General features: G+C 41.1%; 1 protein-coding gene across 1 annotated transcript; it reads right to left on the bottom strand.

The window, feature by feature from the left end:
* Positions 1 to 1,333: 1,333 nt before the first annotated feature.
* LOC147628593 (small ribosomal subunit protein bS1c-like) lies at positions 1,334 to 8,966 on the bottom strand. The gene is made up of 7 exons (XM_086813790.1): positions 8,531 to 8,966; positions 7,542 to 7,817; positions 3,576 to 3,656; positions 3,186 to 3,467; positions 2,916 to 3,026; positions 2,366 to 2,452; positions 1,334 to 1,774 (listed from the first exon to the last, which is right to left on the bottom strand). The coding sequence occupies exons 1-7, from the start codon at positions 8,843 to 8,845 to the stop codon at positions 1,670 to 1,672; spliced, it is 1,257 nt and encodes a 418-aa protein (XP_086669916.1). The 5' UTR covers positions 8,846 to 8,966; the 3' UTR covers positions 1,334 to 1,669.
* Positions 8,967 to 17,998: the final 9,032 nt, after the last annotated feature.

Here is a 17,998-nt window from a genome sequence, read left to right as displayed (position 1 = left end):
AAAAGAAACAAAACTAACACATCCAAAGCTATTTTTTTCGGTGTGTGACCTCAACACCAATATTAAGTAATCCCAATAGCTTGGAATGGACAGATAAACAAAGCTAAGCCCTAGGCTAGTCCTTGGTAGTGGCACCAAATATGTTCAAGTCAAGAGCTTACCTTAGCCTTATCGAAACATGTGTCATTGGATCTTGCCTTAGAGCTGCAAATGCAACTTCCCAATGTGAGTGTGGTACCTCTCCGTCGCATCCTCACTCTGTTGGCACACCATAATGCTCCTTTGTCAATGGGGTGAAGGTAGAGATTTCTCAATACCTAGATGGAGATAAGAAGAGATGGTCTTTCACAATGGTTCTCTCTCACAAAAGATAGGGAATAAAGAAGCTAATGGAAGAGAGAAGCCCACAAGCAATGCCATCTTACAAAACTTAGTTACACATCAACGAGTAAGATGACAAAGCATTGTACGGTAAGTCGTGCAGGTGAAACCATGTTAACCCACTGCGTGGTTAACAAGTGGGTATATGGATGGCGATATGGAGAGGCTTAATACTAACCATAACCATGTTAGATTTTCTTGTGGCTAGCCAAACAAAGAGACTCAATTATACAAACAATAGTCAATGTGGATGGCTCATGGCAAGCTAGATGGAAAGGCTAGTACCACCCACAATCATTTAGCATTACTTGTCGCCACACAAGAAAATATCTTCCTCACCTCATCATTCAATTATCAAGTAGAATATCTGGATTCCTTATTGTAATCTTAAACCAACGTCCCCTTCTTGGTAGCCCAAAGTGCTAGCAAGAAGTACAAAATAAAAACAAAAGATAATTTTCAAAAAATACCAATGGCATGCTATTGAGAATTTTTTATCTCCTTAATTGTATTGACCTTGGATAAGAAAATGCATTTGATACTAAACTAAAGAATTAAAAAAGAAGAAAATTTTACAAAATGTTACCTTACGTTGATATTACTCAATGAAGTTGAATATAAGCCTCCATGGAACATCATAGAATCCAAACCATAAAGAATTTTTCCAAAATTCTCAAAAATTTGAGAATTTTTCCTTCAACTCAACCACCACAAAACACAATGATATATATATCAATTTCATTGATCCATTGGTTTATGAATAGCCTACTAGTGTTCTTTCCATGGAGTTTAAACATTCATATATAAATAGATGTATAAATCTATATATTTTTATATTTGTACTTGCACTTATACTTATTTTCTATTTTAGTTTGTCTCATGTATGAGGTGGTTACAACTAAGATGTATGCCCATCATCCTACTGAAAGGCTTACCTGAAAGAGACAATACAAAGCCAAAGCTTGCTGCAATTTTGAGCTCTTAGGAATCACCTTAAGAAAGGCAAGTTGGGCCTTCAAGAAAGGCAGCTCGATGAACGGAAAAACAGTGAACTTTGAGATCAGAGGACCAATGTACAGAGATGAAATTTTCAAAGAATACCTTCCATTACCCAAGTCCTAGGTTCCAATTACCAAGGGCAATGACTTTACATTCAGGAAAAAGAACGTGGAAATCCTACTTTCCCCATTGCCATTTGCTAGGGGAACAAAAACAATGTCCATGAGGAGCATGTATGCCATTGGCAACTTTGACAAATTAGAAGCCACACATGGCCTCTTTCTCTCGCTTACGCCTCCACAGCAGCTGCTGGTACTGAGCTAAGGTCCAGTTCATCAAGGGCTAGACCCAAGCTCCCTAAGCCTGAATCTGATTTAAAACCAAAGCTTCCACCCTGCAAGCCAAGGACCAGTAATGACAAGCTCAGGATTATCTTACAACAAGCCATCAAACAGGTTTCAAAAATACACAAGAAATGTGTGAAAATTTCCTTAGGAGTTCCCACACGCACATAGCCTGGTGGTGAATGAGGGCTCCCACAGCAGGGACCCAATTTCACATCCCTGCCCAGCCCCCCCTTCTCTGTGTGTGTGTGTTTGTGTGTGTGTGTACATATAGGGCCCGTGTAGTAGGCCACCCTATTTTATTTAGTCACTTTTTATTTCCATGTTTATAATCTTTAGTCTACACAAGGAACTTTTGAAACACTACACAAGTAACTTTTGTAACACTATTTGGTCTCACAGACCCTTGAGACTGTTAAACATTAATAAATCTTTCATTCTTTCTTTTTTTCTCTGTACATAGCCTACACAAGGAGCTTTTTGTAACACTTTTTGGTCTCGTAGACCCTTTGGGTCTTTCGTAAACATTAATAAATCTGTCTTTCTTTCTCTGTACACACATGCACATGCACACAGACAGGTTACGGATCATCTACAGAATCTAGAAAAACAAAGCTCCTCAGAGCTAACCATACTCTCACCTCTTGACTCATTCTCAGCTCTTCGGCCCGTGCTGCAGCCTCGGCTTGAGCTATTCTTTGCCGGAACGTCTGAGCCATCTCCTCGGCCTGGAAAGATCATTAAAATTACTTCAGCACAAGGTCACCACGAAACGTTTCATTGCTGAAACGTTTCGCTGCTGTCGAAACGATCTATTTTGGAATGAAACGTTTCAAATGTGGATAGGTGCACAATGAAACAGTAGATCGAAACGATATATGCATGACAATATGAAAATATATTGCTTATAATGTCACCATTGAAGAAAGGAGAGCAAAAGAGACATAAAAGAAGGGAAGTGAAAGGCTTAAAAATATAGAGAGAGGCTAAACAATAGAAAAAATCACAACTTTTTGTTCCACATGAAACAAAATGGTTTCAGTGATGCACACGAAATGTTTCAGGGCCACCGAAACGTGAAACGAGTTTCAGGGCCACCGAAACGAGTTTCATGGTGACCATGCTTCAGCACACAATGTTCATGCATCAATACAGTAGCAAAATGAGGTTTGGAAGTACAGCAAAGCTCACCGATTCATATACAAGTGCTGGATTCCGCAGCATGTCTCCAGGTGTTGGCTCCAGCTTTTTGGTCGACAAACTAATCCTTCCCCTTTCACGGTCTTGACTTAGAATCATGACCTGTTTTGAGGACAGTATCATCAAGACTTTTCTCCAAGACATTCTAATAGATCAGGATCAGTACCAATGATAGCCAAAATTGTGTTACATCCACTCTCAATCACTTTGGATTTTGAGTTCGGGAGAGAGAGAGAGAGAGAGAAACTTGAAGCAAATCACCTTAAGCTTATCACCCGGTTGCAGAACATTCTCAACATCCGTGATCCTGTCATGACTGATCTGACTAATGTGCAGCAGGCCACTTACACCTCCAATATCAATGAATGCTCCATATGGCTTGACACTTTGCACCACACCTTCCACTACAGATCCTATGCCCAGTGAAGTTTGATTCTCCACCACGGCCTTCTTGTTGCTCAAAACTAGTCGTGCCTGCTCTTCATCAACCTCCATGAACTTGAGAGGAATGATTTTGTCGATCAAGTCCTCAAAACTCGTCTTCTACAAAAATGGGAAAGCAAGAGATCTGCTTTAGCTTGCTGACAGATTTGGGTGTAAAGAATCCAAGGCAAAGTTGACCACTAAAAGTTGATGAAGAGAAATGCGCACCGAAGACACGTGGGAGAAGGGTACAAAACCCCTTAAACCCTCTACATCTACTACAACACCGCCCCGGTTTGCTGCAAGTACCTGGAATCTATTCAACAGTCAGTGGTGCATCCACAGTCCAAATGCACAATAGCCCACACTCCAACACAGCTAGCACTGGCCCAGCTACATCAAAGCATTCAAGTTCAGACACAGTAAACAAGCAGCAATTATGACTTATTATGGATGTGCTGAAAGATAATAGAAGAGATGCCTCCATCCATCTCATTTCAAAGAAATAAAACCAGAGTCCAAAACAATGTCTTGATGTCCACATATTACCCAATTTACTCACTGCTAACATATGAGATAGTAGTTTATGCACATGGTTTAAAGCATAAGCGCAAGTAATCTATCATCAAGAGGACCAGTGCCACGCTTCCAAGTCTTCAACAGCTTATTAATAGTCAGATAGTGCCGAGTAGGCTGCAAGTTACACGGCCAACTAAAAAAACTCCACAAGGACACTTCAAAATTTTACATATGGGCATGGCAGGATAAATAAAGTAATAACACCTTCATTGAAACACAGCCTACACTAAATATTGTACATTATTTATCTACTGACGTCACTTACATCCACTCCAACTCTCAAATGCATTTGTCATGCTAGGCTGACCAATTAGGGTTACAGTTTGACAAAAGAACATTGGGAAGGTTAATATATTCTAGGGACCCTTCAAGATGGAGAATAAATTAAGAATGCTCATGGTTGCCTACAGCTGAGCTGCAGAAATTCTATCACGAAGAAATGTTGGATCAAGCTCACTATTGTTGTATTGGCCTATGTACCTATTGTACCAGCATCTGAACCGGCTGTACCAGCCTCTGTACCTGCTTTACCAGCCTCTGTACTAGCTGTACCAACCTCTACCAGCTATACCAGCCGCTGTACTAGCCTCTGTACTTGCAGTACCGGCTGTACCAGATGCCCTAAACGCTGTACCAGCTGTATCGGATGTTTTAAGGGCTGTACAAGCTTGCTGTACCGGTTGTCCCAGATGTCCTAAGTTCTGTACCAGCTCTACCAGATACCCTAAGTGTTGTACCAACCTACAAGCCTCCTATACTATCTGTACCCAATCATGTACCGGCGGCACCGTCTTCTTTATGACTAAGGTTATGTGGATTTTCTATCTTGGTTATTATTTGGCATTTCCGCAATTGATTATTGCCAAACGTTGGCCTATGTGCATTGAGGTGAAGAATCAGGACCCGCACAGGATATTGGCCAGGTTTTATGAAACTAGGATTTATAGATTCATTGTAGATGATTATCATGATATGGTATTGTATGTGGATAATCCGGTTTTTCCTGAATATAGGAAAAACCCCAAGGTGACGAAAGCTGACTCCTACACAACTTTGGTGGATGAACTTGCCCCTTTGTCCTTTGACTTCCCTTCCAAATCCAGCATGCGACTCCAACATTGTCACCATAACTGCCCCTATTTGGAGCAATAATCACAACCCTTTTGGTTGCCAGAAGAATTAGAAGTTGAAGACCCCTTCAGCTTTGAGTCCTTGGAGTCCTTAGAGTCCTTAGAAGAAGGTGCCCCACCTTTGCCTTTGTTAGGCTGCCCCCCTCTCTATCCAATGAAAGCCTGGATACCTTTCTTTGAAGAAGAATCCCTGAATCTTCTCTCCTGATCAAGGACCATAGGCACCAGCTTATCCCAGGTAATGGTTTCTGTCCGTCCTTAGGTAAGAAGTGAAGAATAGAAACTCTCATATTTCGGGGACAATTGAAGTTTGAACAGGTAGCCGTATGGCCATATCCTCAGTGGAAATCTCCTTCCTGCACCTAGAAATCTCAAATCACAATGACCCCAGTTTGTTGATGTGATCCAGCATGGAAGTAGAATCAGTGGTGGGTGAAAGCTTCAACATTTGAAGCTCCAGGGAAACTCTCTTCATGGGTGTCTTCCAGTCATAGATGTCGGAGAGTCTCTTCCAAGCAACATGTGCATGGGTATCCCGTTTGATGTGAGCGATGACTCAAGGTTGAGAGTTCAGAAGAATGAACGACCGAGCACGGGCATTAAGCCGATCCCATTGAGCAGCTTCATGCGTAAGGGCATCCCTCTATCCTCATCCTCTGCGATGTCCGGGTTGGGCCGAAGGACCGGTCAAGTGATGAACTCCAGAAGATCGTAAGTCTCCAAGACTGCTTCCACCGTGACTTTCTAGATGTCATAGTTTATGCCATCCAACTTGGCATATGAATGAAAAGTCGGAAGAGTGGGTATCTGAACCGCACGAGGTTGGATGAGTGCCATGATGTACCTCCTCTGAAAAACGCAGCCACCAAAAAAACCCAAGAGCTGCTCTCTGCACTAGTAGGGAAGGTGGGCGGGAAAGAAAGAGAGTGGAGAGGAGAAAAAAACGCAGATCTGCCCCTCCGGAGAAGAAAATGCAGGTATGAACCACTGAGGACAGCCACCAAGTTTGAATGAAAACGCAGAAAATCAACACCAATCAGCGGTTCCAGGTCTAGACGTCTCTAGGCTCTGATACCATGTCAGAGGGCAGCAGAAAGATGTAGACAAATGACAAAAATGCTGAGGCTCCAAGAGAGAGAGGAGAGAAGACAGCAATGATGCACTAATCCTCAAGAAAAGAGTGGATACAACCCAGCCCGTAGGCGAGGAGCGGACTCTGTAGGCAAAGGGCTAAAGGTGCGCAGCAAGAATGATCAAGGAATGAATGAATGTGAGGAAGAGGGCAGCACATATATATACTTCTATAGGAGCTGGCCTAGTCCCTCACACGACCTGAAAATAGGTGAAAAACTCCATAAAAGGGTGGGCAACCCACATCAAAGGCCCATAAAATAGGGGGAAAATATGGGGAATGCCAGAGCATAGAAATGCCCCCCATAAACACCAGAAAAGCCACCAGCAAGAGATGATATATGCTAACAGGAGAGACGTATTAGGCTTGAACATGCCAAAGAAAAAGAGCTACTAGATCTAGATCCAGATCGAGATCTGCATGATGCAAGGGGCTTTCATCTCCACCAATCCTAAATGCAGACAAGGAGAAGGGGATATCACATGCAGGACTCCATAAATGCATGCTATGTGCTATGGGCTGGATCATAAGGCCCTAATGTGAGCAACATTTGAGGAGGAAAAAGGGTCACAGAATGAACGAAGAGTTGGTGAAATTTTGCATGGATTGCACACCAAGCAAGGAAATTCCCGAGGCAACAAGCACTAGTTACAAGCCAAGCGGCAGGAGGCAATATGGGGATTAGCTGTCCAATAGTCAACTATTAGCCAATGCTAGTCCTTAAATGGCTTCTACGATATATACCATATCCCACACCCCATCCATGCTAGGACGAGAGGCAAAGAAATAGGGGCCTAAATGGGAGAAGGCAAAGAAGTATAACTTGAGAGAGCCACTTGGTTTGTATCTAGCTATTGCGTGGAATAGGGGTGGCGGGCCTGTGTCCTAATTACATGCAATACCTAGAAACAAACCAAATGGCCCTAAACGTGATTAAAGTTTCCCTAACTTTTCAGAAATTTTGGCCCATTACGTCCATGCACAAAGCATGTTGACCCATTTCTACTAGCACGACATGTGGCTATCATGGTAACCCTTCCTTCTCTGTTGCTTAATCTACCCCAACTTAAACCCCTCATCTTCACAACAAGGCCTCACCCTGGTGGCCCAATGGAGCACGATACATTTTTTTGAAGAGTTGGATCTTACGGACCTAGGGGATCCCAGCCCACTCTTTTCATCTTCAAAATCACAAAAATCAAAAGGAACTATGACCATCACTTCCACCATTTTGAGGTGGGCACTCATTTTGCTTCAGCTAAAACATTAGAGAGGAACCTTTCAATTTACAACCATTACCTTGGCTTACTTGTAGAGGAGCTTCATGTAAAAGATTGGATTGCAAATACTTACGGGGACCTTGATGATGGCATCCTCAGCCTGCAGTTGCTTGCAGCGCTCCCATGCTAAGTCAAACTGAAGCTTCCTGAGGCTCAAGATCATCCGCCCATTCTCGTCATCATCTCTGATGACATAGAATTCATCTTCTACACCTGGAGTAAGGCCTACTTCTTCTACGTTTTTCAGCTTCAGAATGGATGCCTCACCTGTTGGCAAAAAAGCTGGTGCTTTAGCACCAATATCGATCAGGGCCCCATTGTTATCAGCCAAAAAGACCACCCCTTTCACCTGCAAAAACAAGACAATGCCATTATTAATTTGCAGACCAAATGAAATGAAGTGACACATTTACAAGAGATCATGTTTTCTTCATCCAAGAGAAAGGCTGGAATGACTTTTGCCAAAGTATGAGCTGTGTAGCACAATCATCATCACCACACTGGTCATCTCGCCACATCATCACGTTACCATCTCCATTTTTTACACCATTACCATCACTATACCTACCACCACTTGTGACTCAAAATCATCACCATCACAAACACAAGAACAAGCATGAGCATCTCCACCATCACAATCACTATCTCTATCATTGCCAGTGTCACCCCCAACATCTCCACCGCCACCTCTATCACCACCTCTGTCACCTTCCCCTTCCCCACCTCCAGCTCCATCTCCACTAGCACCACCATGGGGCTGTTCATTTGGTGTGAGTGCGCATTTACAGTATTGTGACAATTTTTCATGGACAAACCAGCCGCCAAAGACTTGTCTGGCCGTTCAAGAATCATGATGGACAATGGTGCTGCAAAATTCAGCAGTTCTGGATAGCCAGGTGGGCTCGAGGGCACGAGCATCATCATCAGGTCCATCAGTATCATGACGAACTCTATCTCCCATCTCCATCAAGACCATCTCCATCACCATATCCCCATCATCTCCATCAAGACCATCATCTCCATCATCCATCACCATCAGTTGAAACAAGCCAGATATCTTACCGTCTGACCAATCTCAAAGCTGAAATCGTATTTGGAGAGGGCTTGGGAGAACTCTTCGTGGGTAAAGGTGAGGCCTTCGAGAGGGTTCTCAACTGCGCGAAGCCAAAGCTGTTCAGCGGCTGCGAGCAGGTTGTCCTTCTTCTTGGGCACAACAGCGGTAGCGCACTGTACTCTGCTGACGTTGTTGGAGGCCCTGGACACTCTCTTACCAACAAGCTCACTGCTTCTAAAGCCCACGTAGGGATTGGGGCTCAGCCCAAGGGGCTCTTTGAGGGCACCTGCTGCAGCTGCAATGCGCTGGGCTACTGCAGCCATGTAGGGCAAACCGGCTATGGCGATGGTCTACAGAGAGAAAGGAAGAAGACGTAGGTTTTCGGCCCCCGGCCTCTTTGGCTTCGTAGCAAGCCACACACTTCTGCTTGCATTTGTTCATCCAGATAAAGTGCTTATTTCCTTTTATTTATACATGAATAAATAAATGAAAATAGGATTTTTTTTCTCTTTAATTTTTGGATCTTGGTTTGAAAGTAGAAAGTACATATGTTGTCACCCACAGACACAAGTGCCATCGCTCTCACATAGGGGAGATTCATACCCACAACCTGGGACCCTCGAACTACATTCTAACCGCCGCTACACTAAAAGGATTTTCCCATATATATCTTGTTTTTTAGTCTACAGAGCTCACTACAATTGCCAAAAGTTCACTCACTATTTTACGAAGCCCTCCACATAGTGTTGAGGACTATTTTAAAAGGAAACTTTTAGTTTTAAAACAAAATTGTCCATAATCGAGTGAGTTACGCAGACAAAACTACTAAAAATACAGTATTTTCAAGTTTGTTTGTGAATTATAATCGGTATTTTCTCATATACTTTATTTTTTGTCCAATTTTTGTGTCCCTATAGAGCACACTACAATCACCAACAACCCGTTCACTATTTTATGAAGCCCTCCACACACTGTTGAGGGCTATTTTAAAAGGAAACTTTTTAGTTTTTAAAACAAAATCATCCACAATCTAGTGAGTTATGAAGACAAAATTACTAAAAATACATTTCATGTATTTTCAAGTTTATATGTGAATTATAATTTCCATGCTATTAACATTTATACCATAGTTTTGTGGCCTCTTATCTACCTTGAATTTAATTTGTCTTGAACCTCCACTATAGGAGCAATGAATGGTTTTTGAGAGTGATGGTTGTAAATAGAGAAGTATAAGAATCTTAACTATCACATTCTTACTCCACAGTCATCCTTAATAATAAAGGATGCAACAATAGTTTCGAGTGAGAATGCAACAATAGTTTCGAGTGAGAGTGCAACAATGGATTTGGGTGCAACAATAGTTTCGAGTGAGAGTGCAACAATGGATTTGGGTGCAACAATAGTTTCGAATGAGAGTGCAACAATGGATTTAGGTACACAATAAACATAAGAGTCAGATGCTTCGATAAGGGGGAGCAACCAAGATGCTATGCATACACCTATGAGGATTCATATTTTACAATGGATTTGGGTGTTGGATAGCATTGCCTTTTAGGTTGAGTCATGGATACGTAGCTATGCAACATTTGCTAAAATTCTGGATGCATGTTTATTCATGCATCACTGGCTCAAAGCTTGGGAAAATAAATGTCTTCTAATGTTTAGGTTGAACCCTGCATGGTCTTCTTGTTTTGAGAATCTTCCATGCATCATCTCCTTTTGAGAAGCTTCCATACACGTCCCCCCATGTGTGCAATGCGAGAGTTCCATGTCTCTGAAGCAAGGACCAAACTTTACATTTAAATCTGTAAAATTAATTTTAAATTATCAAGATTGTCTGAGTTACGAATACATTAAAGGCAAAATCTCTCAAAGAAGGCATAATTTTAGAGAGAGAAAGTCTGATATAACCTCTAATTAAGAGATTTAGAGTGTCATGTTTAAAAAGTAGAGTTATAACTCTAAAACAAGTTTAGGGAAACTTGACGAGAATAAATTCAATGAATTTAGGAGTACAATTTTAGAGAGAGAAAGATGAGAAACTCTCTCTCTAGATTTCTAAGGTGTGAAATTCGGTAAATGAAGGTATAAATCTTATTTTGAACTTTAGAAATCAAAATTGGAGAAGTTGTGAGAATTATTGGAAATATTTTTCTCTAGAAGTGAGAGAATCAATTATTAAAGCTATATATAAGACCTTAGTGACTTCAGTAATAAGAAACTGAAGTAAATGATTAGATGTGTAAAATCTTAGATTCTTATAGAGGTATGGGATACCTTTTTAACTTTGGCTACTAATTTAGATCCTTAACTTGATTAAGACCTTGGAAAGAGATTGAATAAAATTAGGATTTTGTCTAAGTAAGATAAAGACCTTAACGACCATACGTAAGAAGTCTAAGGATTGATGAAATGTTGAGAAAGTCGGGATAAACCCCCAAGAACCAAACTTTATTTGTGGAATTGTGAAGACCAACAAAATCATTCGGCTAGAGAAATTTCAATCAAAGTTATGACTAAAGAGTAGAGAATGTCTCGTTGGACTTACATGGTTTCCATAGTCTCGATTGCATGTGTGATGCATGATTACATGTTGTGCTTGAATCATGTCTTATACTGTTTGACATTGTATTCATTTAGGATATTGTTTTTGTGGAAGCCTATGAAGGTATCACATAAGTTCAAGCTATGCCACGTGGATATCATTTGAGTGATAAGTCGCCTCACGAAGATGGTTGCTCAAGATTTTAACCCATCTCGATATCGGACATGGGTGTGCTCCCAACATGATTGGTGTGAGGGATAGAAAGTGACTCCGATGTATATCAGGCACGGGAGGTTTGGTGGCTTGGATGTACATGTTAGTCTTATGTGGCTCCTGACATCAATGTGTGAAGTGTTCATGCTTCTGGGAGGAGTGGCATGGGAAATGGCTCCTTTGGATGTTTTCATGGTGTTAAAGTCAGATGTGAAAGTTGTTGGGCTCCTCTAGTCAACACTCTGATCCGAGAGTGTTTTGGGCTCAGTAATGCATACCTTCTTGGTCTAAGGATCATGATCGTGGAGTCGAGGAGATAGTTTGGTGGTTTTTACAGTGATCTGCAATGTTTTTACGATGAGACAATCAAAATATTTATTTTTGGATTTATATATTAGATAGTTAAGGTATTGTTTATGTTTTATTGAAGAAAATAAATGTTTTCCATGGAGTGGGTGAGTGAACTCTATATGTGGTTGTGTAAGGAATTTTAATTATGGGTGTGTGAGTTTACACCAGGCTCCATATGCCCAGTGTGGCAGGGTGGTAGGCTAAACCCATGGGATTAGAAGGGGCTAGGTTAAGCCTTGTTAGCATACACTCAATGCCTGCCTCTCAGTATATATCTCACATCTATGTTTGGTGCACATTTGTAAAGGCCCCCATTATGAGGAGAAGCCATTACTGCAATTGTCTTTGGTAGGAACCTCGTCTTAGAAGAGGATGATGGAGTCATTATTGTGACCATTGATGGTTAAGGGTTCAAGCATTAGTTGGAGCCTAGGGCAAGTGCCTCGGCTAGGGGGTTCTCCAGGACCACAGGGATCAATTGGTCATGTTTTGAGGGCGGTAATCGTGTCTATGCAAGTAACCACCCACATTGTATACGCATCTACCACACCACCTGCATCACTATATATGGACATAATTCACAAGCTAAGGTATCTAACGCTTGTGAGTATCCACACCTTTTACACTTAGTACTTCCTCCATCCAGATTCTGTCTAGACTGCCATCTAAGCTTTACTTGAGAGCGCATGGGTGGACAACACCATCACAATGTACCTATCTCATAATTTTAAATTCTCTCCATTCTATACCTAGTGCATTGTCTATTACACTTTGTTTTGCTATCTATCTTTTCGTTGTGCTATATTCATATATGTATATTCATATATGGTATCAAAGCTTAGGTGCTTTTAGAAAAAATAGTGTATAAAGTTTAGTCTTTCTTTGCATAGAATACTAGGATGATGTGTAAGGTACCCAACCTACTTGATTCCTAGAAGCAACGCCTTTTTCCCCATCTATGTGAGGCACGGTTGACCTAGTCCTCTAGAATAGAAGTGCCCAAGGACTTATTTACCTAGTGTAGTACATTTGATTAGTTTTGTTGGAAAGCTACCCGACTAATCGGTCCACCCGTCCATAGGATGGTGCTATCAGGGTGATCCGCCCTCCCACTTTCCACCCAACTCACCTGTCATTTTTGTTTTCTAATTAATCCTGCCACACTGTGTGACATATATAGACAAGTTCATTAATTAGGTATCTTACACGGTGTTCAGTAAAATAGCCACTTAACTTAAAACAATGATACAACAATATTAGAAAACAAGGGACTTAATTTAAAAATAATTACAAAGGTTCAAATCCATAGCCAGATCCAGGCTCTCTTATTCCATTCCGCCGATAATCTAGAATTCGGCCTTCCGGTATCCATAGACTAGGCAATCCCTATGGGACCATACACCTTGTCATTGGTATCCGGCGAGGACTCAAGCTGGCATGTCACTTGCCATATGCAAGAGACATGGGATTCCCAAATCCCATCACCATAGCAGCCCTTAATACATTGAGCATACTCTATGCCCAAAACACCAAAAAATTTGAGGCAAAATCACAAAATACCTTCTTGAGACACCTTTGTCTCCTTGGCAGCTTCCTTGTTGACACCGAAGACTTCATAGCCATCATACTTGATGAAATCTCCATTTTCAGCTTCCATGATGATGAGCAGGCTTTCCATGTTGCAAAACTCCCATTTGCAACTCTCTTGGGCAGCTTCTATGCAACCTTCTTATTGCAAATCTCCTCTCAAACTTGAGAATGGAAGCTCCAAATCCTTACAAATGCAAATCCAAATGATAATATGAGTGTGCATAATGTTTTTTCATATTAACTGAAAATAATGCTTAATCAAAGAACTCATAACCAAGAAAAACTATATATAAGTATTCACCATGACCAAGAGTCCACCCAAGCTCTGATACCATGTTAACAATCCTAAAATGGGATTGATCATGGTGATAGACAATGATTAAGCAACATAATTGAGGTGGATTAAACCACACTAAGAACTCCATAAGAGAGAGAGAGAGAGAGAGAGAGAGAGAGAGAGAGAGAGAGATTGCACACTCAACACTCAATTCTATTGCATATCTCAAGTGAACCATACAATGATATAGGCTTTCTAGCCTTATCCCACTTTACATGTCATCATCCATGTGGCACTCCCTTTTCCACTTCTTTTGGTCAACACTCACACACCATACAATACTACATGTGGCATTCCTAACTCTAGGGTGCTTTCCCACACACGCATACACCGAAGATTACATCTCTCAACAAGAGGCTACTAGGAGGTTGGTTGAAAAAGGGCTGCTGGCTGGGAGCTTGGCTGCAGAGGGCTGTCAAGGAGAGCCGGATAGGGGGGTTTATATAGGGTCTGGTACGAGTACAGGTAAGCAGAGAGCAAAGAGGAGTGGAAATGATGATGTACGTGAAAGTACATCGGCAATGGTCGCATGGGTGTCCGTGTGGCGGCCAAGGGCGATCGTATGCTAGGGCGGTCAGTTTTTGGTCTGTGTGTGGGCGCCCTAGTATGTGTACGGTCCAAGGTAAGGTCCTTTTGATTCCTAAGGAGGCATCTTTTAGGGTAGGGATCCCTTTTTTAGAGTGTCGGCCTCAATATGTGTGCCGCCATGCCCGAAATTGTTTTCGGTAAAATTGTCCGGGGTGTTTTCCTAATCGTAGGGGTGCAATCTGTTCGTTAATTGGACACCCGGATAAGCATTTATTAAGGTCAGAAGTTTACCGTAATTTAACTAAAAATTTACGTAGAGGCTTATTCCGGTGTAAATTTTGAGTGCTGTAAAATCATAGATTAGGATAAAATCGCGTGCAGATTTCAAATTTGGACTCATAATTTTAAGATTCCAAGTAAAAATAGGCATCTTTTAGGGTAGGGACCCCTTTTTTAGAGTGTCGGCCTCAATATGTGTGCCGCCATGCCCGAAATTGTTTTCGGTAAAATTGTCCGGGGTGTTTTCCTAATCGTAGGGGTGCAATCTGTTCGTTAATTGGACACCCGGATAAGCATTTATTAAGGTCAGAAGTTTACCGTAATTTAACTAAAAATTTACGTAGAGGCTTATTCCGGTGTAAATTTTGAGTGCTGTAAAATCATAGATTAGGATAAAATCGCGTGCAGATTTCAAATTTGGACTCATAATTTTAAGGTTCCAAGTAAAAATAGCTCAATTATTAAAATATTAATTTTTACACTACCATAATTTTATCTATTAATAAATGGACATATATTATTATTGAAGATGGGCATGTTACATCCTTCCCCCCTTAAATAAACCAAGATGTTCTCATCTCGTTAATGAATTCGGGGTAATCTCTTAAGAGTGTAGCTTCATCTTCCCGAGTTGCATCCTCTTTAGGATAGTCTTTCCATTACACTAGATGTTCTGTAAGGGTTTGATTATGGAGTTGCCTTTCTCTAGAATCTATGATTCTACTAGGTTGCAACTCAAGGACTCTTTGAGTTGGGATTACAACTTGCTCATCATCAAGAATATGATCAAGAGTGGGTACATAAGGCTTCAACAAGCTTACATGAAATACATTGTGGACCTTAACATGGGATGGGAGCTGTAGCTTATAGGCACTTCTTCCCAAACACTTTTGATGATTGTATAGGGCCCACAATATCTTGGGCTGAGTTTCTTATATTTCTCAAGTGATAGAGAGCTACGCTTGGGTCACACCCGCAAAAAAACATTATCTCCTTCCTTAAAGATCCTTTCAGACCTCCTTGTGTCAACGTAATGTTTTTTCTAATCTTAAGCAGGTTTAATATCTTTTTGGATAGTCTTGGTCTGCTCTTCCATCTCCTCGAGCATTTTTCTGTAGGCTTCGACTCTTAAGGTTGGATCAGAGAAATTTAGAGGAGATAAGCATTCCTGCCCATAGAGTGCTTCCTTATGCTATGGTGATAAGATGTATTATAGGAAAATTCTACTAAAGAAAGGTATTGAATCCATCTTCTTAGCTCTCGCCTGCAATATGATCTGAGAATGTCTTCAATTACTTGGTTGACTCTTTTGGTCAAGCCTATCAGTCTCTAGATGGTAAGCTATATTGAAGCAAAGTTGAGTGCACAGGGCCTCAAATAAGGACTTCCAGAACTTTAAAGTGAAGTCAGAGTCTTGATCGCTGACTATCCTTTTCGGTAAACCATGAATCTTGAAGACCTCATTGATGAATAATCGAGCAACATCAAAAGCTTTGAAGGTTACTTTGCTGGTATAAGATGAGCTACTTTGGTGAGAAAGTCCACCACTATAAAAATGGAATCATATCCTCCTTGTACAGTGGTAAGACTTGTGACAAAATCCATACTAATGTATTCCTAGTTCATTTGAGGAATATCCAAGGGTTGAAGCTTTCCAGGCATCTTGACTCTTTAAGCTTTGATCCTTTGACATGAGAGACATTGCTTCAAGTATTGAAGGATATCATTTTTCAAGCCTACCCAATGATAGCTCCTCCTTAGAGAATTCAAGGTATTTGCATAGTCTAGGTGCCCTATGGCAAGGCTATCATGAGCTTCATGGAGGATTAGGGAAGGATCCTTAGCATGTGATTGAAGTAGAGGCACCCATCATGCATGAAGTAACCCTTGATTAGATTCTTCTCCTTCTCTGAGGTTCCCCCTTCTTCAACTAAGTTCACCATACTTTGGTATTCAAGATGATGAAATGAGATTTCTTTCACCTTGACTAGTATGGGGTCAGTTGGCATAAAAATCGCACTCAAGAAAGATTTGCGGCGGGCGGTTAATTGCGTCTACTACCACATTATCCTTCCCAGGGCGGCTAATTGTGTCTGCTACCACATTATCCTTCCCAGGGTGGCTAATTGCATCTACTACCACGTTATCCTTCCCAAGGCTGCTAATTGCGTCTACTACCACATTATCCTTTCTAGGGCGGCTAACTGTGTCTGCTGCCACATTATCCTTCCCATGGAGGAATTTGATGTTGAAGTCATATTCTTGTAGGATTTCAACCGATCTTCTCTACCTCATATTGAGGTTAGGATGGGTGAAGATCCACTTTAGACTCTTGTGGTCGGTTACAAGCTGAAACTTGCTCCCCCCAAGAGGTAATGTCTCCATAACTTGAGGCAATGAACAACCAATAAGAGTTCCAAATCATAGGTGACATAGTTGGCCTCATATTACTTTAACTTGCAAGAAGAATATGCCACCGGTCTTCCTTCTTAGGCTAAGACACCACCAAGTGCTAGATTACTGGCATTTTTAGGACTGGTGCTAAGGTAAGGATGGCTTTGAGTTAATCAAAGCTGACTTGATGGATTGGTAACCACACTATTTTACAATCCTTCTTAAGAAGATCGATCAAGGGTGTAGCTATCAGTAGGGAGTAATCTTTGATGAAAATCCTATACCATCCTGTGATTCCCAAAAATCGATGAGCTTCACGGAATGAATTAGGGGGTGGCCATTCCAGTATATCTTTGACCTTGGCAGGATCTACTGAAAGCTCTCTTGGGTATATATGCTTCCTTGACTCTAATCTGAAAATAGCCAGATCTTAAATCTATCTTAGAGAAAACCTTGGCCCCATTAAGCCTATCAAGAAGCTTGCCGATGCAAGGGATAGGGTACTTGTTCTTGATAGAGTGACTTGATTGAATCCTCGATAATATATGCAGAGACGAAGAGTGTCGTCCTTCTTCTTTTGGAAAAGAATAGGTGCTCCCTAATAAGGAGAGCTTCTTGGGCATACAAATCCTTGCTTAATGAGTTGGCAAAGTTTCTCCTTGAGTTCAATGGCTTCTGGGAGAGACATGTTATAGGGTATTTTGGAGACAAGTTGAGCACCATGAATTAGCTCGATTTTATGTTCGACTTCTCGAGGGGGTGGTAGTCCTGTAAACTCATCAAGAAAGATGTCAGAGAATTCTTGGAGCCAAGAGGGTTCTGATTCTTTTTTGGGTTCAGTAGCTTTGTTAAACTTGATAAGGAAAACTTGCTGTTCTTGTTAGAAATAGTGCCCAAACATGTGCTACATTTCCTAAGGTTATAGCAACTATAGGAGTCATCTAGTAAAACAATTTCACCAAACATAAAAGGTGAAGCTCGTGAGCATCTACTTTGATTGAGAGAATCAACGAGCTAATTTCATGGAGAAGATTGTGGAGGATAATTTGTAATCCGCAAATCTAATCAGTGTTGTTGTACACTACTTGAACCTTTTGCCAATATAAAGGCACATCTAATATAAAGGAAGATATGCGCGTTTTTGTCTACTGTCATTCTGTCTCATTATTTATTCTACTAATCTCTTATCCCTAATCATGCGTGTTTTTGTCTACTGTCATTCTGTCTCATTATTTATTC

This window comes from Cibotium barometz, chromosome 19, assembly GCF_041138505.1.
Source record: "Cibotium barometz isolate CiBa-2024 chromosome 19, ASM4113850v1, whole genome shotgun sequence".
Classification (NCBI taxonomy): Eukaryota; Viridiplantae; Streptophyta; class Polypodiopsida; order Cyatheales; family Cibotiaceae; genus Cibotium; species Cibotium barometz.
The sequence above is the reverse complement of the archived record's forward strand: the minus strand, read 5'-3'. Positions and strand labels throughout refer to the sequence as shown.